The sequence below is a fragment of the Panthera leo genome, chromosome B1 (genome assembly GCF_018350215.1).
Source record: "Panthera leo isolate Ple1 chromosome B1, P.leo_Ple1_pat1.1, whole genome shotgun sequence".
NCBI classification, from domain to species: Eukaryota; Metazoa; Chordata; class Mammalia; order Carnivora; family Felidae; genus Panthera; species Panthera leo.
Genome location: NC_056682.1, coordinates 116,311,870 through 116,336,984, shown reverse-complemented (window position 1 = coordinate 116,336,984; position 25,115 = coordinate 116,311,870). Strand labels below are relative to the sequence as shown.

At 37.7% G+C, this 25,115-nt stretch overlaps 1 protein-coding gene across 6 annotated transcripts in view; it reads right to left on the bottom strand.

Annotated features, from left to right (window-relative positions):
- Window positions 1–5,004: 5,004 nt before the first annotated feature.
- The window catches only part of TBCK (TBC1 domain containing kinase), a 225,809-nt gene continuing 205,698 nt past the window's right edge, over window positions 5,005–25,115 (bottom strand). For all 6 annotated transcript variants that reach the window (XM_042935749.1, XM_042935748.1, XM_042935751.1 and 3 more), the window contains one exon: window positions 5,005–5,317. In XM_042935749.1, the coding sequence (XP_042791683.1) occupies window positions 5,207–5,317 (111 nt within the window). In that variant the 3' untranslated portion in view covers window positions 5,005–5,206. The remainder of the gene's footprint in view (window positions 5,318–25,115) is intronic.

The window sequence follows — 25,115 nt, the reverse complement described above, 5'->3', positions numbered from 1 at the left end:
TTTCCACATAAAATCTAAGGTAGGTAGTTGTGAAGGGTATTCAGTCTTGAGACTGAATGTCCAAACAAAAATCCATCATAAATATTCTTGTTTTGCTTCTACTCTTTGGCTTAATGAATGTTTACCAAGAAAACTGCATTATTTGGTTAACAACAGGTATATATGGAGCCATCCATATGTCACTCGTGAGGTGACTATTCATGACTCCGATACAGCGAAACATCCATCAACCCTACAGCAGGCAAGGGAACAGTCCTCTCTGTAGAGTGGATTTTACCAGAGGAAACTGCTGCATGAGATCTTTTAGAGAGGCTGTACCATACTTAAAAATACATATATTTATTTATTTTGGGGGAGAGTGCAGGCAGGAGAGGGGCAGGGAGAGGGGGACAGAGGATCTGAAGTGGGCTCTGTGCGGACAGGCTGACAGCAGCGAGACCAGAGTGGGGCTTGAGCTCATGAACCACGAGAGCATGACCTGAACCGAAGTTGGACGCTCAACTGACTGAGCCACCCAGGTGCCCCTGTACCATACTTAAAAAAAAAAATAAGTTTTTATTCATTTAGCTCTAGAGAGAGAGAGAGACAGAGAGTGCACAAACGGGGGGAGGGGTAAGACAGGGGGAGAGAATCCCAAGCAGCCTCTCCACATTCTCAGCACAGAGCCCGATGTGGGGTTCAAACTCATGAACCATGAGATCATGACCTGAGCCGAGATCAAGAGTTGAATGCTTAACTGACTGAGCCACCCAGGTGCCCCCAGAGGCTGTACCATAGTTTTGATATTAATCTATAAAGAAGTACAGTTGACCCTTGAACAGCATTAGTTTGAACTGTGCAGGTAGGTCCACTTTCACGTAGATTTTTTTTTTCATAAATACAGTATAGTACTGTAAACGTATTTTCTCTTCTTTATGATTTTCTTAACATTTTCTTTTCTCTAGCTTACTCTATCGTAAGAATACAGAATATAATACATATAATATATAAAATATGTGTTACTAGATTGTATGATATTGGTAAGACTTCTGGTTAACAGTAGGCAGTCAAAAGTTGTAAATAGATTTTCAACTATGTGGGGGTCAGTGCCTCTAACCCCTGTGTAGTTGGAGAGCCAACTGTATTTTTATGGAACTATTTGGAGAAGGAAATAGGAGTCAAACAAAGATCTGGCACCATCTATGCTTTCCAAAAGTTTGATATAATTCATTGTTCTCATTTTTAGTCAGATGAACACATGCCTTAAAACCTGTTCTAATCTGGGGACTTAGCCCAGCCTTTCCATTGAACGCCTCCATCTGTCCACAACAGATTTGTTTTTCTTTATTCAGAATATCAGGACAATCTCTCCTGTACCTTCCTTGGTTTGGTAGGAAGTTTTTTTAGTCATTTCATGGAGCGAAGAGTTCTTTGAGACTGTCACTGTGTAGTCAATAAAAATTCCCTACCAGAAGGCCCGAGGCTGTCTTTTAACCCTATGTGCATGTTAAAACCACAGTTCCTGGGGTCTATGTTGATATCTGATATCTGACAGTGTTTCAGTTTCTGTTCAAATCTGACATCAAGGAATTTTTTTCTTTCAAACTTGGTTAAGTATTAGACATTTTTAATATTCTTTTTCAATTTAGCATTTAGATGCCTTGGAAAGGGGAAGCAACTAACTTAGTTTACTCTGGTGTTGGAAGTTACTTGCTCCAACCTCTATGATTATAGAATTTTAGAGCTGGGTAGAGCATTCGAGATTTGTTCTTCTCTTAGTGAATTAGATTTCAGTTTATTTTATAAATCGTCAGGTACCACATAAATTTGGCACTTGAAATAAATTTCCCAGTTTTTCTTCTATCCATATAGATCCTAAAATCTCTAAGCAAGAGATTCAATTCAATTTTACACTTAACAAGCAGCTCCAGTGTAGTGGGTTGCTGACTACAAAAAGATTTCTGACTACAAAAATTATGGTCTTTGACCTTAAGGATGGGCCCCAAATGTGAAGATAATTGCAAAATTATGTAATAAGTCTATTATTAGAAGTATGAATGGAATGTTTTGATAGTTTTAAGGCTTTTAACGTAGCATGGGGAAGTCCCAGAAGACTGGAGGTGCTACTGGATCATGAAGGATTTATGTGTGTGTGTGTGTGTGTGTGTGTGTGTGTGTGTAGCTGGTTGTGGTAGTTAGGGCATTCCAGACAGAGGGAAAGGGACTGCTGTTGCCAGAAACAAACAGTGCTGATAGTGACAGTGTAGGAGTCAGTGAGATATTACAAAGGACCTCTATAAGTCGTGGGTCATATAGGTTTAATTCAACAGAGAGTTGTTGAGGTCAACTTTGCGGAAACTATCTGCCACCAAATAACATGCCCTGCACATAAACATGGCAGTGATTGTATGCTCTTTCTTATTTTACTGTTGAGAATATGAAATATTCATAATTTGAATGTTTAAAAGAACTCATTAAAAATTAAGCCTAAATGTATCAAGTTTTAAGAAAGATCAAATGCAAAATTGTGATGATACTATTGACAAGTATCTACTTGAGATACTTGAGATACTTGAGAGAGATACTATTATCTTCTCTCGAAGCTCTCCTCAACGCTCAGGTCTTCGTCTTCCCCTAGCCTACCAGCCCATTCAGTCAAATCCTCACCCTTCCATCCTTCTTTGCTTTCTCAGTAAGGGAAACCTAAAACTCAGAACCATCCCTTCTGAATGAGCATGAGTGCTGCGTTATGACTAGGAAGTCAGATAAGTCATCAAAGATTAAAGAAAAGGGCGGGAGAACTTAATGATTTATTTCCCTTACCATGGTAGATGATGACCTCAAAATGCTATTAGGGAAACAGTGGTAAAATTTTCTTATTATTCTCACATTTTTTCTTTGTATCTTATGTAGGGGTCACAGAATGATATAACCACCAGTTATGTCAGTGTCTTGCACCTAATGGGTACTTAAAACATATTTGGTGAATGACTAAGTATAATTCAATAAGAAAAACAAATAAAATTACATAGCCTCTGGGAGAACTTGATATCCACACACCAAGAACGAAGTTGGATACCTATCTCACTCCATATACAAACATTAAATCAAAGTGCTTGGGGGGGGGATTAATGGGGAATGACTGCTAATAGATACAGATTTCTTTTTTGGAGAATAAAAATGTTCTGGAATTAGATAGTAGTGATGATTGCACAATTTTGTGAAAATACTAAAAGCCAATGAGTTGTACATTTTAAAAGGGTGAATTTTATGGTATGTAAATTATATCTCAATAAAAAAGTAGATGCAAAAAATCAAAACAAATAGCAACAATAAAACCACAGTCAGAGAGTTGAATTAAGGCTCTTATTCAAACGTTCTATACCTAGGTAGTCCTAACACTGAAGAGGAATATAAGTTAAAGATGAAAAAAACCCACTTTTTAGTCAAAATTGAAGGTAATCAAGAAAGGTACTATATTTCAATAATTCTAAGATGCATATTTTTTCACATTTCTGAATGCGAATGCATCTTATAATTGATGGTAGGTCCAGTTTATTTGGCTGCTTTTTCTTTATGGTACATAAAATTGTGATAGGTCTTAGAGTCAATGAAGTACTGTACTTTTTTTTATTTTTTAATTTATTTTATTTTTTTATTATATGAAATTTATTGTAGCAACGTGGATGGAACTGGAGAGTGTTATGCTAAGTGTACTTAATTTTTATAATAATGTGGCAGAGCTGCTAATTGCTTTTCAATATGTGTTCTCCTCTTCCCACACAGTAATAATAACTTTAATAATAATAATACATGGGGGTGCCTGGGTGACTCAGTTGGTTAAGCATCTGACTTCAGCCTAGGTCGAACTTGGCCCGAGTTCGAGCCTCGTGTCTGGCTCTGTGCTGACAGCTGAGAGCCTGGAGAGTGTTTCAGATTCTGTGTCTCCCTCTCCCTCTCTACCCTTCCCCTGGTCACGCTCTGTCCCTCTCTCTCTCTCAAAAATAAATAAACATTAAAAAATTACAAAATAATAATAATACATGTTTAATACATTTTAAAAAAATTAAAACTTAAAAAAATAATAGATTTTTTTACCTGGGTAAATGACCGCCCAGCCAAAGGTTATATTCCCATTTTCCTTATAGCTATGTGTGGCCACACGTCTGAGTTCTGGCCAATGGTATATAAGCAAAGTAGTATGTGCAACTTATGGTTTGTGCCTTTAAAGAGAAAGAAAGTTCTCTTCCTTCTCTTCTTTCTCTTTTCCTCCTTTCCTATATCTTTCCTTCCCTCCTCTCTGCCTTCCTCCTCCTTTATTCCCTTCCTTCTAAATGGCATGTATGTGATGGTTTGAGCTAAGCACCCATCTTGATCCATGAGATAGAAACCACCTGTTGAGGGTGGTAAAGCAATGTGAAAAGATACCTGAGTTCTTAATGATTATCAAACCGATATACTAGCCCTAGACTCATTATGCAGACTTTTATGGGAGAAATACAGTTCTAGTTTGTTTAAGTCACTCTTTTTTTTTTTTTTTTTTTAAGTCACTGTTATTTTGGGTTTCTCTGCTATAGGAGCTGAATAATATTCTATCTAATGTGAATGGCTTCTGACTTCAATGTTTCTGTAAGTAAATTATTACTACTTTCTTCAGTAGGCTAATTCTTTTCCTAAGCAACACACACACACACACACACACACACACACATACACACACACGATCTGTCTGGGCCAAAAATGAGTTACCAAATATAGCATTTACTTATAAGGAATATATTGTGAATAGCTTTTTACTTTTCATTATCATGGAAAGATGACTGCAACCCCCATTCAGTCTATGTTTCTAAATAATACCTTTGTTAGGACTGTCTGTTCAGTGCAATGGGAGACAGCTTTTTCAGTGCAATTGAGATTTCTTGATAATGCTAAATCTGCCTTGTCAGCTGAATTCCTCTGGCTTTGTGCTGCACTGCGGTAAAAATACATGATCGGATTTCACTGTTAAGAAAATTCTTTCAGCAATACATGTACAGTCAAGTTTATTGCCTGGATAGCTGAGCATGTGGGTTATGAGATTTAAAAAAATGTTTCATGACAAAACTTTATGGAAATGCAACAATCTGGAAGTCTAGTTCTGTCGAAGAGAGGTAAGGCTGTGAAGAGTTGTGCTGTTGGGGGCTGATACCACTCTGTCCTTTTGACTATCACACTCTTTCTTGGTTCTTCATATTTGAGGAGACGGGACGGTGAGGAGGCCTGTTGGCTTGATCTTATTAATGCCGCCATCGAGAATACATATTCTTGGATATTTCATCTTCACAAGGTGAGCTGCGAACTGGAAAAAAAAAAAGGCCAAATTTATAGAGGATATACAAAATCTGTACTTCTTTAATTCCAATTTATTTCTCAAGCTGTGAAAGACAAAACTTTTTTTTTATTATTATTTTGAGAAAGAGAGGGAGAGAGGGAGAGAGGGAGAGAGAGAGAGAGAGAGAGAGAGAGAGAGAATGAGTAGGGGAGGAGCAGAGAGAAGGGAGAGAGAGAATTCCAAGCATGCTCCGTGCTGTCAGCACATAGCCCTATATGGGGCTACGTCTCACAAACTGTGAGTTCATGACCTAAGCCAAATCAAGAGTCGGATGCTTAACCAACTGAGTCAAATAGGCACCCCAAGACAAAACTATTTTCATAATACTATCTCTGTCATTGTTGTATCAATGAATCATTAACTGGGTTTTTAATGTAAATCAAATAACCATTTAACATGTTGACAGCTCTTTATGCTTTGGGATAAATATGTCTCTTTAGTTCTCTTTTAAACTTGTTGGGATAGGCAATAAATATACATAATATCCAAACAATATAAAAGGTATATAGTGAGAAGTAAATTCCTCCTACCTCTCTTCTCAGTTTCTCTTTCCAGAGGTCATTAATATCACTATTTTTCATGTATTCTTCCAGTGATAGTCAAAACATTCTCAAATCTATTTGGCATGTGAATAATTTTTGACATTACTGTCAACTTATTAGTTACTGCAATTCCATGTATAATGTCCCAGAGAGGGCCCATAACCTTGCTGTAACATGTTTCTGGAGCCACTTCAATGAACAGTTTGAGACCATAAACTTGGAATGAATTCTAAAGACTGATCTAGGACATCTTCTAGATGGCTACCAAAACAGGACATTGAAAAGTTATCAAGACGCAGGGCACCTGGATGACTCAGTCAGCTGAGTGTCTGAATCTTGATTTTAGCTCAGATCATGATCTCACGGATCGAGCCCCCCACTGGGCTCTGCACTAACAGCGCAGAGCCTGCTGGGATTCTATCCCTTTCTCTCTGCTCCCCTATATCTCAAAATAAATAAATAAACATTCAAAAAAAGTTATCAAGACATCCACACACATCTCCTTGACTTGGCCCATGTCTACCTATCCAGAATCATTGGTTATCTTTCTCCATTCCCTCAACCTTATGATAAAGCAGTCCTCAACTGCTTGTCAATCCCAATAAAAATGAGATCACTTTAGGATTCAGAGCATTTTGGTTGTGCAAGTTTCCCTTTGTTGGGAATAGTTATCATTTCCCACCAGCTCCAGGATATCTTTTAGTTCTTCCTCAAAAGCCACCTACTTACCCCCCACCAGCCTAATTTCTACTTATGTCCCTACTCAGGCAATTTCTTCTCTACACATTAGGTCTCCCTTACAAATCCCCTCTTCTCAGCCCCCAAAATTTCTTGGGCAAATCTCTGTCTTTTGGTTTCCATGTTTATTTGAGTTGCTCATTTAAGAGCCTGCTTTCTCTACCAAACTGTAAACTCCCCTAGGACAGTGAGACTGTTCTGTTTCCTTTTATCTCTAGTACCTGGCACATGACAGTCAAAATATGCTTGCTAGACTGGACTAAAGTCTGACAAATGACATATAACCTGGCGCAAAAGGATGAAGGAAAGAAGGGTTTTCTTGGACTCTGGACATTCTATTTCCATTTCCTCCCCTTGGTGGTGTCCTATTCCTCCTCCTTGGGTATTTGTGTCCTCACATTCTTTTCAATTACTTTGTCATAACCTAATCTCAGATCCTTCAAGAAAAATGAATAATGCCTACTGACAGTGCTACTGGGAATATCTGAAGCCTAACAGCTGGTAAAGTCTCGAGCCAGCAGTCTGGAGACCTTACGGTTCAACAGCTGAGTGGTTTGGTCAGGATCAATTCAAGGCCTCAACCCTAGGTATTCCACTTTATTTATTTTTTAAAAAAATTTCTTAACGTTTACTAATTATTGAGAAACAGAGACAGAGCATGAACATGGGGGGTGGGGCGGGCAGAGAGAAGGGGAGACACAGAATCCGAAGCAGTCTCCAGGCTCTGAGCTGTCAGCACAGAGCCTGATGCGGGGCTCGAAGTCACAAACTGGGAGATTATGACCTGAGCTGAAGTCAGACGTTTAACCGACGGAGCCACCCAGGAGCCCTGGGATTCTGCTTTATCGATCTGGGGCTCAAGAGTGTGATTTTGTTGTTGTGGTGGTGGTTGTTGTTTTAAACAAACATCACTAGAGGATTCTAAAGCAGGTAGTCTGAGGACAGTATCTTGAAAAACAGCAACTAAAGGCAAAATGATGACGGTACCAGTAAGTAGGTGGTATAGATGGTGCTGGACTTGGATCTTTAACAATCTTCAAAACTACTCACAGAAATGGATCTTAATAGTGCTGACCCCACTTATCTTTCCCCTCATTCTCTGCAGTGCCTTAATAGATTCGAATGGCTATTAACATTTCAGATCCTGTACTCTTTTAGTCACCTGAAGTTATCCTTAATAGTAATTAATGTTGAAGAGAAATAGTGCATCTATATTTCAAAAGGTATCATGTGAGCTAGACCACTAATGTGAGCTGGTCTTCATGCTGTTCTTGCTTATTTTTCTTTGAACCTAAGTCCTTACGAGCAGAGGCACTGGATTCATCTGCTCTGAGTCAAGTGCAGGCAACATGGTCGCTGATACTGTATGATTACTGAAACATCTTTGCTTCGTTCTCCCACATGCAGCAATACAATTACCATGTAGGCCGGAATTCTAAGATAAACATACCATTACTGAAAAGACCTTGTGGATAAGCAGTCTTAGCATTCAATACTTTCAAAACACTGTAGAAGTCAGAAAACGAATAAGGAAGGACTGACTACTGCACATTTAAGTAATCTCTGAAACTATGCTGTAGATCTGGAGAGAGTTCCCACTGTTATTGTTTGGAGGGACATAACAACTAGGCTGCTGTTGAGCTGGAAACGGTAAAGGCAAAGCAGGCAGAACTGAGCGCTTTGGAACAATTAGGGCGTTGCTATGTGGGAGGTCTAAGAAGAAAAGTAGAAATGGAATACAAGGAGATGGCAAATGTTTAGATGCCTTGAAAAGCAAGGCTGTGCTTAAGTGAAAGAAAAAGCGCCAGCGCTGAGTTTTCAGGTTAAGATTGTGAGTTCTGCTCCTGGGCTTGCGGCTGCAATTATCCATGTTAAATATCGGCCCCTAACAGTGAAGGCACGACTGCATCTTTTCCACTCCTACCAGGGCAGCAGTTCCTCGTCTCCATCTATTCATTCATTTCTCAAACACTGTAGTGAGCACCTACCACATACCAGGCACTGCTGCAGTTTTTGCAGTGTTTATAGATCAGAGAAGGAGGTAGTAACCGACAAGTAGTGTGGCGGTTATACAAGTACAAGGGCAGGGTACGTTAAGGGAGATTTCCCCCCTCCCCAGCCCTCTTTTATTGATGTGACAGCCACAAGTGTGGATCAGATAGTATTCTCTGTGGCTGTAGTCTGACAGGTTAGGGAGGAAAGAAAGGGCTGTGAATGCATAGGGGTGGTTTCCACAGCGTGAAAAAACCACATCACTCATTGAGAAGATATGCGGTGGAACACAGGAGAACCAGGCATGTAGCGTTCTGCGTTTTGTCCATCTTTGACTCTTCATCTGGCAGGGCTCTGGCAGCTTTCAGGAGTTAACATACACATTTACTGGACTTTGGTGATGAAGGATCTAGAGTAGCTTTGCAGCTGCAGCTGAGGGAGATGCCCGGCCTCAAACAGAAGTCACAAACCTAGACTCGCTGAGCAATATCCTTGGCAGGAGTGGGAGGATATCATATTGGACCAGTGGTTATGGAGCTTTTAGAATCATCTGAGTGATTTTAGTAAACAGTGATATCCAGACCCCCTCCAGATTAGTAAGAACCAAAATTTCTGGAGTACAGCTCCAACACTGGGTTTTGTATTGAAGCTTCCCAGGTGATTCTATTGTGTAGCCAGCACTGAAAATCATTTTACTGGATAATAGGGTTCATTTGCTAGTCAGGTTTGTCTGAGACCTCAAACTGTAATTTTTATAGGTATACTCCTGAATGGAGAGCAAGTCACTTTGCACTAAAAGAGACTGTCATGTTTGTAGGGCTGGAGTTTGTGAGGCCAAGTCCTATGTGGAGAGAATGGGGTTCTTCAAACTGCACAACCAGCTGATATGTATATCCCATGTGGAGTTGGCAGGATCTGGTATTGGCTGGGATAGGATTTGGGGACCCAAACACTACAGAGGCAGCTGCATTTCTTGTGGGTAGTACTCCCATGTGGAGAGGGCAGAGCTCTCACATTTTTGCCATTCCTCTGGTTAGCAGGATCTGGTGGTGCTTTTCATTTCTAAGGCTTAGGTAGGTGCACCTCAAAACAGTGCTGTCTGAATGTGGCAGGCTTTTGTTGGGTGACACTGTTTTATTTTCTCTCTTTCATCTTAGCTTGGATTAAGAGGCTAAGCTTGTCCAGTGGAAGTCAAGTTCTATTGTAGGAGGAGAATGAGTGGAGAAAAGGGACATTCTGGTCTGCTACAGAGTAGTATAGCTTAATTAAGGCCAAGAAATTAAGGCTGAGTATGGGTAAGATTTAACAGGAGCACAGAACAGGATCATGTTGTTTCTCACCTGGTGTCCCAGGACACAGGTTTGGGTAGACCCCACAGGCAGCTAAGAAAACTGGAGTTCTGCAAGATTCTGAAAGGAGCACATTGCAGGACAATTAAGTTTCTTTATGTGAAACTTTGGCCTTGTGAGTCTTAAGTTTGTAGTGGGAACCAGATAATTGCCAGGAATTTACGAACACTCTGGGGAAGCTCAAACTGAGGTATTTTTCTCTCTTCCATTTTATTTGTCCATTCCTTTCCTTCAAAATACTGCTAAATTTAGGATATGAAAATATTACTTTTGGTTGGACATAGAACTGAATAAAGGAACTGGCAAATTATCCTGTAATGAACAGCTGTGGTAATTTCATTTTCTTGGTTTTATGGATGTGAGGTTGATGCTGTATTAGTCCTATGTATTCTTTTGACCCCCTGGAATGCTGAAAATATGGTGTCCATTTAACATTTCTGGCACTATGTGGTTGGGGTGGGGCTGATACCTCTTGAAAATTATGCACCTATTTCTAAGTTTGGCTGAAGTACTCAATAAGCATGAGATGAGAGAAGATGAGAAACAGAAGAATATGGGGTGATTTCTACATCTAGAGTACAGAGTGGCCTGGGGTTAAAAATAATCCAAGTGTTGCCCTGTCCTGATTATTTAAGAAATTCTGAGATCATTAATAAAGGTCTGTCTTGATCATTTGAAGGACTTATCTCTGTGATCCCAATTAGAAACATCAGAGCTGTGACAAGGAGTAGTAGGAAGGAGGTAGGCATGACTTATCTAATACTCCACTGATCTTTTCCCTTGACAAAGGAGTCAAGTATAATTTTGAAGTGTCATTTTCATTTCAATCCTTGTTATGTTTCTTCCATAACTGAGATAAGTGTTCTGTCTCCTGCTAGTCTTCTGTATTTAGATATTTTATAGTGAACACATTTATATTCTTAAGAGTACTACGTAAGTTTACTTTCTTTTTTTCTTAAAAACATTTTTTAATGTTTATTTATTTTTTAGAGACAGAGTGTGAGCGGGGGAGGGGCAGAGAGAGAGGGAGACACAGAATCTGAAGCAGGCTCCAGGCTCTGCACTGTCAGCACAGAGCCCAACTTGGGGCTTGAACCCACGAACTATGAGATCATGACCTGAGCTGAAGTCAGACGCTCAATCAACTGAGCCACCTAGGCGCCCACATAAGGGCTTACTATCTTAAATAAACTACTTAAGGCAGCCGTTGCACACTTTTAGTAGGAGAGTATATATGGAAAACAGTGTGGAGGTTCCTTAAACAACTTAAAATAGAACTACCATATGATCCAGCAATCCCACTTCTAAGTATGTATCCAAAGGAAATGAAATCTGGATTTTGGTGTTTATACCCCCATGTTTATTGTAGAATGATTCCTAATAGTCAAGATATGGAAACAACCTATGTCCATTGATGGATAATGGATAAAGAAAATGTGTACACACACACACACACACACACACACACACACACGAATATTATTAAGCCATAAAAATGGAAATCCTGCCATTTGGGATAATATGGGTGAAGCTGGAGGAATTATGCTAAGTGAAATAAACCAGACACATAAAGACAAATACTGCATGATTTCACTTATATGTGGAATCAAAAATGGTCAAACTCATAGAAGCAGAGAGTAGAATGGTGGTTGCTAGGAGTGAGAGTCTTGGGGAAAGGAGATGGGCAGATGTTGGTCAAAGGGTACAAAGTTTCAGTTATGAAAGATAAATAAGTTCTGGAGATATAATGTACAGCATAGTAATCATGGTTAAGACAAGTACAATAATACTGTATGGTTTACTTGAAATTTGCTAAGAAAATAAAGAAAGAAAATGGTAACTATGTGAGGTGATGGTATGTTAACTGGCTTGTGATGATCATTTCATAACGCATACACATATCAAAATGTCAAGTTGTATGCCCTTAATATATACAATTTCTATGTGTCAATCATATCTCATTGCTGAAAAAAGATGACTACATAAGGTGTAAAACTGGTTTTCACAGTAATAACATCTAATAACAATTAGGTAGTGGCTACCATATACTCTTATTTGACTCACAGAAGTAAAATCAGCAGCAGGGCAAAACCAAAAAGGTGAAGATAAGGTCAGTAATCATCTTACACCTTACCACAGGCACTTGTGACAAGTAAGGAGCAGAACAGTTAATTACAGGGTATTAATGTGGAATATTATATGGAATAACATACTAGACCTGTAACCATACCAGAATATGGTTAATTATGCAATGAGAAAAACAATGGGAGCATGTACATCAACAATCATTAAATGGTCTAGGATTTATTACGTTGAATTAATTAAACTTTTATCTCTTCATTTCTTTGCAGAGAGCCTATTCTCTCTTGGATCCACTCCAATCAGACTTTTGTCTCCATCACTCCCCTAAAATACTCTTAAGAAGATCAGCAATAATCTCCACTTTGTCACACTGCCAAATCCAATTCTTTTTTTTTTTTTACTTTTTTTTAAAAATTAATGTTATTTTATTTTATTTTATTATTTTTTTTTAATATATGAAATTTATTGTCAAATTGGTTTCCATACAACACCCAGTGCTCATCCCAAAAGGTGCCCTCCTCAATACCCATCACCCACCCTCCCCTCCCTCCCACCCCCCATCAACCCTCAGTTTGTTCTCAGTTTTTAACAGTCTCTTATGCTTTGGCTCTCTCCCACTCTAACCTTTTTTTTTTTTTTTTTCCTTCCCTTCCCCCATGGGTTTCTGTTAAGTTTCTCAGGATCCACATAAGAGTGAAACCATATGGTATCTGTCTTTCTCTGTATGGCTTATTTCACTTAGCATCACACTCTCCAGTTCCATCCACGTTGCTACAAAAGGCCATATTTCATTCTTTCTCATTGCCACGTAGTATTCCATTGTGTATATAAACCACAATTTCTTTATCCATTCATCAGTTGATGGACATTTAGGCTCTTTCCATAATTTGGCTATTGTTGAGAGTGCTGCTATAAACATTGGGGTACAAGTGCCCCTATGCACCAGTACTCCTGTATCCCTTGCATAAATTCCTAGCAGTGCTATTGCCAAATCCAATTCTTAAGACTCAATCTGAGTCTGACTTGATCCATCATTATCATCTACAGAATTGATTATACCTTCCTCTTTTCAAAACTCTCTTCCATTGGCCTTCAGTATACCAATCTCTCCTCATTTTCTTACCTCATAAGCTGATCTTTCCAGTATCCTTTGGTGGATTTTCCTTGTCTTCCTGACTTCTGTCCCACTGCTATCTTTTGACTTCTATTCTCCATCTCCCTTCATCCCCAAAGTGATTTCATCTAGCCCCATGGCTTTAAGTCCCATCTATACACTGATGACTTTAAATTTATGTCTTTAACCTCTTCCCTGAACTCTAAACTCATGAATCTGTTTCCTCAGTCTCTCTACTTAGATGTCTAATAAGCTTCCCAAACTTAACAGTTCAAAGGAAAACACACGATTTCTGCTCTATCTTTACTTCTAAACTCCTCCCTGAAGGCTTCTCCATCTCAGGAAATGGCAACTTTACTCTTCCTGGATACATATTTCCTTTTTGTCCTCTACCAAAGTATCATGTAGTCTCTAACTTTCAAAACATACTCAGAATCTGATCACTTATCACCGCCTCTGCTATTGCCACACAAGCCCACACAATCATTATTTCTTCCATAGATTACCACATATTAGCCTAACTGGGCTCTTCTACTTCCCTCCCTGCCCCAATGGTCTATTCACTACACAACGTGAGTGATCCTTTAGAAAATGTCAGTCAGATCATATAACCTCTCTTTTTCAAAGCACTTCAATGGCCTCTTGGTTTTATTATTATTTTTTTAAATAAAATCTAAAGTCTTTACCATGATCTACAAGATCCTACATGATCTGAAAATATGCAAACATTTCCTCCACTCCCCATGTTCAACTCCTTTAATCTCATCTCCTAGGCCAAACTACCATCACCTCCTATTTAGATTAGCAATAACTTCTTGTCTGACTGCTTCTGTCCTCACACCCTACAGTCTTTCATTATGAGGCAACCATAATGATCTATTAAAATAAAAGTCATATCATATAAAACTCTTTGTTCCCCATGTTCTGGTGACTTTCCATTTCCCACAAAATAAGAGCTTCCCCGATCATCTTATAAAGAAAATAAGCCACCTAGCACTCTTTCCACTCATTCTTATTTTTTATTTCAGCATTTATAACCCATTGATACATATTTACTGACTGTCTCTTCCAAAATATTGTAAGCTCCATGAAAGGAGGGACTTTGTTTTATCTATTACTGTTTCTCCAATGCCCAGAACAGTGCCTAACACATCGATAGCATTTGCTCTAACATCTACTGAAGAACTGATTCATTCATTCAACAAATACGTTTTGATCATCTACAGTATGTCAGGAACTATGACTGGCACTGGTTATACTGCTTTATTGCCAGTGGAAGAGGGGGAAAGGATTTTAGGCAAATAGTAAGAAAACTATCTAATTGGATCTGGTAAGAGTCAAATACTAGTTTCTCTTTTTCTTTACTAGGAGGGTCTTTCTTCAACTCTTGTATAAGTTGAAAGAGGTAAGATCATTTTTAAAAATAGTGCTTTTAAAAGGCATCTATATAAAAGAAACGCAATTTATACAAACAATATTGATGATGAAGTTTATAAATATGTAAATAATAAACTCCTGTGTAATAATTTTGCTGTAGAAGTCCACAGAGCAGTCAGATGAGGGTTAATTTCATTTCCAGTTTCATTTCCATAGTTTAGGAACTGAAATAGATAAAAGAATTTGAAGAGGATGCAACGGAAGTTTCATTTTCTACTCTTGGGCTCCATGCTTGCTTCTTAGCTCCTGTTCACTCAAGCTTGGCAGTTTTTAGTGGTATGTGGACAACTTGAGACATATGTGAAAAACAAGGTATGTTAATAATTTCATGTGCAACTATAAATTTCTCTTGTCTTTTCTATTTTACTTTCTTACACGTAATTCTAAGAAAATCTCACAGGGATTAAAGGAAGAGAATTCAAATTTTTTAAAGTATACATTGTGAATAGAAATGGCAAGAAAATATTTCCTCAAGGCACATGATATCTCAGCATAATATAAGCCAACACAATTTCTATTTCATTGTTTGCTTTGTTGAAATCCCAAATACACATTTCTCCTTCACATGTCAAAATGGTGTTTTCCTTTCTTCCTCTTCCATTTTCCTTTGATCTCATTTTCTTTGTTGCTCTCCTCTACCAGTCACTTGCACCAAAGCAAATTTTAGTTTATAATGGATACAATGGAGTTTTACAATTTCTTGAAGCAAATTTAAGTGTCATATATATATATATATATATATATATATATATATATATACACACACACACACACACACACACATATACACACACACACACACACACACACACACACACACATATATTGAGAGAGAGGGAGAGAGAGGGAGAGAGAGGGAGAGAGAACACAAGTGGGGGAAGGAGCAGAGAGGGAGAGAGACAGAGAATCCCAAGCAGGCTCTGCACCCTCAGCGCACAGCCCGATGCGGGGCTCTCCAACCCACTAACAGTGACATTATGACCTGAACCTAAGTTGGATGCCTAACTGACTGAGCCACCCAGTCGCCCCTAAGTTATATTTTTTTAATGGGCTTTTTTTGGTCTTTTGACCATATGTTGTTGAGGCCATCACCTGGAATTTGTCTTCCATTCTAGAATAATGCAATTATATAAGCTATTGCATTTAATTATAGGAAAGAAAAAAAAACTACCTTTTGTTCTGTATTATAAAATACTAAGTGTTTATTTCATAAGTAGAAGGATTCTGTATATACATATCCCATTTTAACTCCTTGAATTCTAGTCTGAACCTCTAAGTCTTTGGTATTTTTATACTCATGTCCCATTAGCACTTCAAACTCAGTATGTCCAAAATTCATCACAATCTCTCCAAATCTACTTTCTCTTTCTACTTCTGTTAAAGGTATCGGCTACCTTCCCAAAAATCCAATCTGGAAATTTTAAAGTTACCTTTGACTTTCTAAACAAAATGTTGAAGCTATTTTTGACTTTGGCACAAGGTAAAATTAGGCACATTCATTTAGGCACAAAGCTGTGTTACTTCTGTGATTGTCTTGGATCCATTCCTTCTTTTCCATTCCTCTGCTCCTACTCCATTTTAGATCCTAATTACTCTTGGATTAGTTCCTAACTGGTTCTTGTGCTTTTAGTTTTCTCCTTTCCATTTGCCTGGCACTTTGCTGCCCACACCTAGCATTATGGGAGACCCTCAGGAAATCCTGAGATCTCTAACACTATTGTGTAGAGAATTTTTCCTTCCTAAAGGCTATTGCCCTTAGGCAAGGTGATTCAAGATCTGTGGATCCTTTCCAAAGAATAGTTTGCTTATCTATAGTTAGGAAGGACAATATATAGTACCCAAAAGTTCTTACTGAAAATTTCATTTTGATAATATTAAGTCTAACATTTCTTTGCATTTTGAGGACAAAAGAAATTTTTATTCTAAATTTAGGCTTCCTTATTCTTTATATAAGTACATGTACTTATTTATACGTAAATTAAAGATTAATGAGCATATTGTCTTTTAGTGTCCTGAATAAAGAGAAGAGTGTGATAGAATGTTACCAGATGCTTTGAATCACATAATAAAAGCAGTGAGGCCATTTCCCCAATGTTCTTTTGAAAGTTGTGGGGCTTTGGCTATCCATCTCAGACAAACTCCTATTTTCTTTTCTCCACAACCAGGAGAATTTTGCTAATGAAGGTTTAGGAACTGTTTAAGCAGTGGGACCTTGAAAGCTTGAGAGAAAAGACCAGCATTAAGGTAGCTTCTGGGAAGAACCTAGCATTGAAATAGACTAGGAATGTAGAAAGATGAAATTCTTTAACTGGTCTCTGTTTTCAGTGCTTAAGAATTTCTATTTTATTGGGATCAAGGGCAAAGGAGAGGGAAGACACTAAAAGCAATTTGCCAAATGACTCTCTAAAATACAGCTGATAGTATCACTTTCCTTCTAAAAAAACTTTTAATAGAGCCCCACTGCTAAAATGTACACTCCTTAGCATAGCATTCAAGGCCATCTATTTCCAGACTCTTCACCTATCTTTCCAGCCTTGTCTGCAGCTAAAAGGCTCTTCAAAGAAGCCCTATGCTTTCCAATCAGCATGTGCTATTTCCTTTGCCTGGAATATTTCCTCCTGACTATGGCTCTCCTCCCAATACATTTCCTTAGTGAATCCTACTCATAATTCAAGGTCTAAGTCTATGATCACCTTCTCCAAGAAGCTTTAGGAACCCTTCATTTAACTGGAAGAAACTTTTTCCTTCTCATTGATATTCTAGAACTTTAATTATAAATTTCACATAGCGCATGCTACATTCTGCTTTGAATTAATTGGTTTTATACATGTCTTATCTTTCTAACTAGATTGCAAATTTTTTGAGGGCAAGGGACTATGTCTTTCTCCTTTGTGTTTCCTCATAATAGTTTCCATCATGTAAGCACTTAATGTTTGTTGTCTTGAATTAAATTAGTAGTTATTAGTATTTTTTTCTTTTGTCATCCTCTTTTACTAATTTCTACAAATGCACAGTCTATAGCAAACTATTATTTCTCATGTGTTCATTCATCAAATACTTTTTGAACATTTACAGTGTGTCAGGAACTATGCTTGGCACTGGTTAAACTGCTTTACTGCCAGTCTTAATTAGTCATTAATTCAAACACCAAATATCTATTGAGTGCTTTCCACTTCAAAGGCACTATGCCAGGAGCTGGGAGTACAACAATGAATATATTATATAATATAATCCTTGTCCTCAATGAGCTTGGAGTTCAGATGGAGATGCAGAGAAGTGTAGTGGCAATAAAAATGCCATTTGATAATTGCTACATAGAGTCATCATTTACAGCTGTATAAATTGTGCCTTGCTTGAGAGAACCTGGAAAAGGGCTAAGCGGAACATGAAATGTAACCCATCCTCTCCTTTCCAAGCTTTGTGCCCTTACATGGTGCTGTGTGCCCCTAAAGAAAGGATGAGTTTTGATCTAATGCACACAGAAATTATACATATGATAGTGGTCCCAAGTAAGTAAAAGATATCCTATGAGTGCTTGGGAAGGGTACTTAGTCCCAAACAGGAGGAGTTAAGAGAGTTCCTTGAAGAAATGGTATATAAACAGTCTTTTAAGACAAATGGTAGTTACCCAGGTGAACAGAAGTGGGAAAAATGTTCCAAATAGAAATTAGTACGAAAAGACAGTATATAGGGAACCACAAGTAGTTAATTATGGCCGGAGTCTAAGAGGGTGAGACAAGAGCAGTGAGGGGTGAGCTTGGAAAACTAAGCAGAGTTCAGATCATGAAGGGCCTTATGAATCATGAGGAGGATATGAATTTTATTTTGAAAGCAACAAAAAGTCACAGAGGCATTTGTGACATTCATCAGATTTATATTTCAAAAAGCTCACCCTGGTTGTGGGGTAGAACTGGGGGAAGGGGACTGCAGGCAGGAACAGTGGAAGTTGCAGTGAGTCAGGCATGAGGTATTGGTGGTCTGAGTTAAGACAGGTGGGTAGTAAGGATGACAGAATTTCAGACCTAGCTAGCAGGGTGATAAGACAAACAAATACTTTTCTATATAATTTGTTGTCACTTAGTCACTTAGTCAAGAAGGTGAGATAATTCACTCTTTCATTCAAACAGACTGAGTGGCATGGAGACAGGCGTAGGAACTTTGTAGTTAGCATAGGGTTTCAATCAGGGTTCTGCCGGTGGTTTGCTGCGGGATCTCGGGTAAGTCACTTAGCTCTTTTGGCCTTAGTGTCCTTAACTGTTAAATGTGTGATAATAACACACTTGAATAGTACACTTATAGTGCTGTTGAGAAGATTAAATTAGATATCATAAGTGCTGATTCATAGTAAATACTATAAACTAGTTTCCTTCTTTCTCTCTTCCTCTTTCCAATCAATCCATTAATAGGAGAACCATTTACAACACGTTGCAATTGTAGATTCAAACTTAAATAGTAGATTTGTCCCCAAAGGGGATGTAAGGTAGGGTTTACAGTGTTTATGATGAACTGTTTATAACAAAGCAGTAATTTATACTAGTAACTTTTAGTGTTTACTGGGTCACATATACTTTGAGCAATTAAATGAAAGCTATGAATCTGCTCTCTCTCTCTAAAAAAAAAAAAAAAAAGACACATATGTACAACACTTTACAGATAATTTCAGTTAGTTGAAAGACCTTCTAAAACTCATGATAGACTCTAGGTTAAGAAGTTTTCTTTTAGGGGCACCTGAGTGGCTCAGCCGGTTAAGAGTCTGACTTAGCTCAGGTCATGATCTCATGGTTCTTGAGTTTGAACCTCGTGTGGGACCCTGTGCTGACAGCTCAAGCCTGGAGCCTGCTTCAGATTCTGTGTCTCCCTCTTTCTCTGCCCCTCCCCCATTCATGTTCAGTCTCTCTCAAAAATAAACATTAAAAAATTTTTTTTTATAAAAAGTTTTCCTTTATACTCCTTTATCATTCATTTTCCTTTATAACTCATCTAATTTTTAACTTATGATAGTTGATAGTGACCTAGTGTTTATCACATGGCAATTAGGATCTTCCTGTAAATTTACAGATTAGTGTTTAACAATAGCTTATACTTTCAAACAAGCCCTCTTAGGAATGGTATGTGGAATTATTTTTTTTTAAGTTTACATTAAGAAAATAGGAGAAAAAATTTCAGACATGACATAAAAGTCTTTTTGAAACAGTTCTTATTCTAATAGAAGAAAGTGTACTAGTTCATGTTAGAGAATAAACCTTTTCTGATAAAATTCCGTCATCTAATACCATAATGTATCAGGAGCTCTAATGAGCCTTGTGGTACATTTTCCTTTGATCTGCAGTATTTGGGAACAGAATTTGAGCAACAATCATTTATCAAGTTCTGTTTACATTAGACAACTGAGAACAGTAAACCCATACTGTGTCCTAGCCACTGGCCGTGTTACACACAATATACTATGCTCTGAAAATAATGTATATAATTAAAAACTCAGATTCAAAACAGTTAGGGCTATGATGGATCATAGCCAAGTTCCAAACTCTATAGGTCAAGTGGGAGGGCGACTATGATTAGTTTCTTATTCAGCCACAAACATTCCTGTGGTATGGAGTAATTAATTAAATGGTGGGTTGTGGAGGGTAGGGTGGGTATGTAGAATAACACATACTTAGACAAAGATAACTTTCATCCTGTGACAGGTCATGAATATAGGTGCCAGAGATCACAAGAGTCAGATGGTGACTTGGCAGTTTTTCCTGCAAACTGGAAATGAGTACTCTTTTTAAAAAACTGCTTGTACACATAATACATCTAGTAAAGATGTTAAAAAAAAAGTTTGAGGTGTTTTAAGGCCCCCTTTACTACAAACTCCTACACTGCTTTTTACTTCACAAAACCTTTGAAAACCTATGAGAACAGGAACTCTACAGGGCAGGTTTTAGCTGAGTGGTCTTTTAAAGTAAGTTATCCTCCATCTATGCTATGCAGAGCCATACAGAAGAGTTTTCATTGTTACTTGTAAGCCTTGTATTATGTCTAGTGTGTTCAAGCCACATTAATACCTAAAATGTTTCCTTATAATCTGCTATAAACCCACAGAGCAAAACATTTGCTGACAAGAAGGCAAAGAATAAGCCAGAAAGAAAGCCAAGTTTAACCATGCTTATGGTTCTAACAAGACCAAGAAAGAATTCCTTGCATATTTGGAACTCATAAAAGAGATTCACTTCCCATTCTTTGCCAAAATGTTAAAAATGTTATAAAGAGGTCTGACACATTTTCTGACAGGTAAGAGATTTCATTCAAAGTGGTTTAAAAGTTTCACATTAATGAAACACATTAATGAAGAACTAGGTAGATATTATCTAGAGCCAGAGAAGTTTACTATGGGGACAACACATGCTGAATTGCTTATTTTCAGGTCACCTGGTCCATTTTGAGCACTCTTTCCATGGGATGAGAGTGTGGAAGCCTCACATTACCACAGTACAAACTAACTTCCAACCTAACATCCAAAGACCAAATAACACCTTGGCCACCAGGGGAGTGTAAGTAAACATAAGTGGACTATTATCTTATTTAAAAAATAGCTGCAATGGCATGCTTTCTTATTATAAATATAATCAATTTTAGTTGATAACAGATTTTAATATTTTAAATTTAATCCTTACCCGTCATGTGTAGAAAGTATCGGACACTCTGACTGTTCAGTCATAGAATCTCCATAAAGATCATCTCTTGTCTAGGTTTCTGAATCAACTGTTATTCAGAAATATATGTTTTGCTCTTTTCTATTTTTTTGTTTTGTTTTGTCTTCCTTTGTTTTGTTTTGCAGGAAAGAATAATAGCAATAATAGCACACATGGCTTATTATTGCCACTGGCTCTTGTGTTCTCAGATGAATATTTCTTTTGATGACAAAAGAAAAGCACTGATTTTATGCCAAGAGTATAACGTTTTTAAGGGAAAGACAAGCTGTTCCTAATATTTTCCAAAGGGTTGACAAAACAGAGTGAAATGCAAAGATTCTTTCAATTTCTTTCTTAGATAACTTTTTGAATGGGATACACTGGCAGGGATGAAATTTTGGTGGTCTTATAACCACAAAATATAATCTGGATGGATAAAGTCTATGAGTTTCAGTGACTAACACAACAATATGATGTTTACAGTTTTTCTCAAGGACTCACTAAAGGTAGAGAAACACCAACTGGAATTTCATTTTGTTCTTGTCCATGTTGTTGGCCATTTTCTAGTCTGGCAGCCATCACTAGTTCTAGAGCTGGATTTCACTACCTTCCTTCCCCAGAGAAGAGAAACAAGTAACCCCATAACACATCACAGCATGCTACTCTGCTGTTATCATTCTCTGTAAACATTATAATTTACTTCTAGGAAAGAGGTGGATGCATAATGGTATTTTGTTCAGGAGAGATACATGAGACTTTCACCTTAGGTTGGGAGTGGGATAGTGTGAGTAATGGTTGCTGTACTAAAACAAACCATAAATTTTCTCTTAGGTAATATTTGATTAATATTAAAAATCAAAATTTCTTTTAAATCTGAGAAATCTGATCAAGGATATAACAATGTTCCTTCCTGTGGGTTCATTTAATCCATAATTTGGCTGATGGACTTCTCTCTGCCTCCCCCTATTGATCTGAGTAGTTACTGCCTTAATTCTCAGATTTATTCATGAGCTCTCTGAGATTAATTCAGCACATTTCGGTTTCGGAAGAGGTATCTTTTATGGTGCTTTCTGTACAGATCATGTTGGCATTTTTCTTCTATGCCCAGGAAATCGAATTTCAGTTTAGCAATCGAAGATACAGTTTCTCATGTAAATTTAAAAAGATGATTATCTCTGCAGCGAGAATAATGAGACCTTTCCATCTTTTTCATTTCAAATGTTACACAAAGCCTGAATCGACTTTACCCTTGTTTTGATACAGAGGTCTTCCTACTCCCATTAACCCTACCAACACTTGCAGTCTGCATCTGTTTGGCTTGTCAGATTAAACTCAGCCACACAGCAGCAAGGATCAGCACAAAATCCTACCTACCCTTGGAGCATTGGTACACAGTTTAGAGACTCAGGATTCCACTTCGCTCACTTGAGACCACCTGACATTCCTTGATGCTGACACATTTGTTCTCAGAATATCTGGAAGTGCTTGATTTTATAATAGCGCACTGCTTTATTTAACCTGTAGCGTAAGGTGAATTAAAGATTACCTGACAAGTGAGATTCAGTAGGATTCGGTACGGAGAGCCTCTATGTGGTACCCAATTAAACTAAGATCCTTGTAGTCCTCCTTTTTTGCTCCGCTCATGGGAAAACCAATGTTTTAGCTAGGCAAGAAATGGCAGATACTAAAGGTTTCGTGGCGTATTTAATGTGGAAGCTAGGCCAAATACAAAAAGGCTTATGAAGTGGTAATTACAAAGAAACCAATAAATTGCTGATCAATTGTAATTATAGGAAATAGTTAATGAATACATAAATAAAACAGGATCATGTATCTTCCAATTACAGTTATTTAGGTATGCAAATAAGCTGTAATAGATCTGTTTTGCCTTCTCCTATGTCATTGTAGACAATATATTCAATATACTTGGGCATTATGGAGTAAATCCTTCATATTTGTATTACAAAAGACACTCCGCTTCTAATTTGTATGTCAAATGGGTGATTTTAATACTGTCATTGACTAGACAAGTGGCTCATTTTTATTTTCTTGCAGTTGCCCAATGATATTTTGCTACTTGTTAAATTAAACATTGAGAGCACTTTTCTTTATTGAGCTATATATACTCTATTTCATTTAATATTTTCATTTGTTGGGTTTTCAGTCTAGCTCTTTGACTAGATCTTAATAGAAGATGTAAAACTAGAAAAATTACAGTCAGTGCCTACTTTTGTAAATAAACAATTCCCTAGTCCAAATATGGGTTTGACATAAAAATCATAAACATTTATAAAGATAATTTGCAACTGTACTAACTAGAACTGCTACCTCTGCTTTCTTTTCATAGTATTCAACTGTGGCTTTCTTAATCTTTTCAAAATAGGACTCTGCCAGCTGCTAGCTGCAGTACACTCATTTCAACTTAGAAGATAACCTGTTACTGGCTTGGAAATCACTGTTTTTTGTGTTTTTGATTTTCAAAAAAATATTCACAAGGGAAAAAGATGAGACTTGATCAGAAGGGCTCTTATGAAAGAATGTCTACTATGACCAAAAACTGTAGGCCTCAGATGAACTGTGGGCAGTAGGGAAGTCTGAACACATCAAACTCTAGAACTTTTTAAAAATTGCTATTTTAACAATTTTAGGTGTACAATAAGTGGCACTAAGTACATTCACAATGTGTAAACTGTTACCAGTAGTTATTTCCAAATTTTTTTATCATCCCAAATAGAAACTCTGTATCAAGAAAAACTCTCCTTCTCCCCTCTGTCAGCCCTTAGTAACACTAATTTACTTTCTGTTTCCATGAATTTGCCTATTCTAGATAGTTCATTTAAGTGGAATCACAGAATATTTGTCTTTTGCATTTGCCTTATTTCAACGTAGCAAGATGTTTTCAAGGTTCATCCATGTTGTAGCATGTATCAGAACTTCGTTCCTTTTTAAGGCTGAATAATATTACACTATACGTATACACCACATTTTGTCTATTCATTCATCTGTTGATAGACACTTGGGTTGTCTCTACCTTTTGGCTATTCTAAAGAGTGGTAATATAATCACCGGCATACAAGTATGTATCTGTTGGATGCTTGTTTTCAATTTTTTTGGGTATTTACATAAGAGTGGAATTGCTGGTCATAGTGTAATACTAAGATTATAGTTTGAAAGAATTGCCAAACTGTTAAACAGAAGTTGCATCATTCTGCATTCCTGCCAGGCTTGTTTCTCCATATCCTTGCCAACAGTTGGGTGTGAATTGGTATCTCACTGTGGTTTTGATTTGCATTTCGTTAAAGACTAACGATGTCAAGTATGTTTTCATGTGTTTATTGGCCATTTGTATATCTTCTTCACCCCTAGAGCCAAAGGGACTGGAGGCTGGAAAAAGAAAGTAGTTAGAGAAGGCTTCCTGGAGAGAAGTGTTAACCTTCAATAGAGGGATACAGCAAACCTGAGAATTTTTGAGGAAGAATACAGGGGGATAAACATCCTTGACTTTTCCCCTCTTATAACTTGTCAGAACTCCCCATTAGCTCAACAGCTGGAAGCCAGAGAACATGGAAGCCAGGCTCCTACAACAGACAGCAGGGTGAATAAGGATGGAGAGTGGAATTAGAATGAAAGGTGGAACAAATGGAAGCTATCCAGCACAACCATGGATACATAGAATTCCAGTAAAGAGACTTTAAATTGAGATGCTTCCAACTTACTTGGTGGTGGGAAGGAAGCATTAGTAAAGTCATACAGATCTGTACAGCAGGTTAAAAGATGATGGAACAGCATACGCAAATAAATACTTGAAGTTATTTTTAGCCCCGTGGGGAGAAA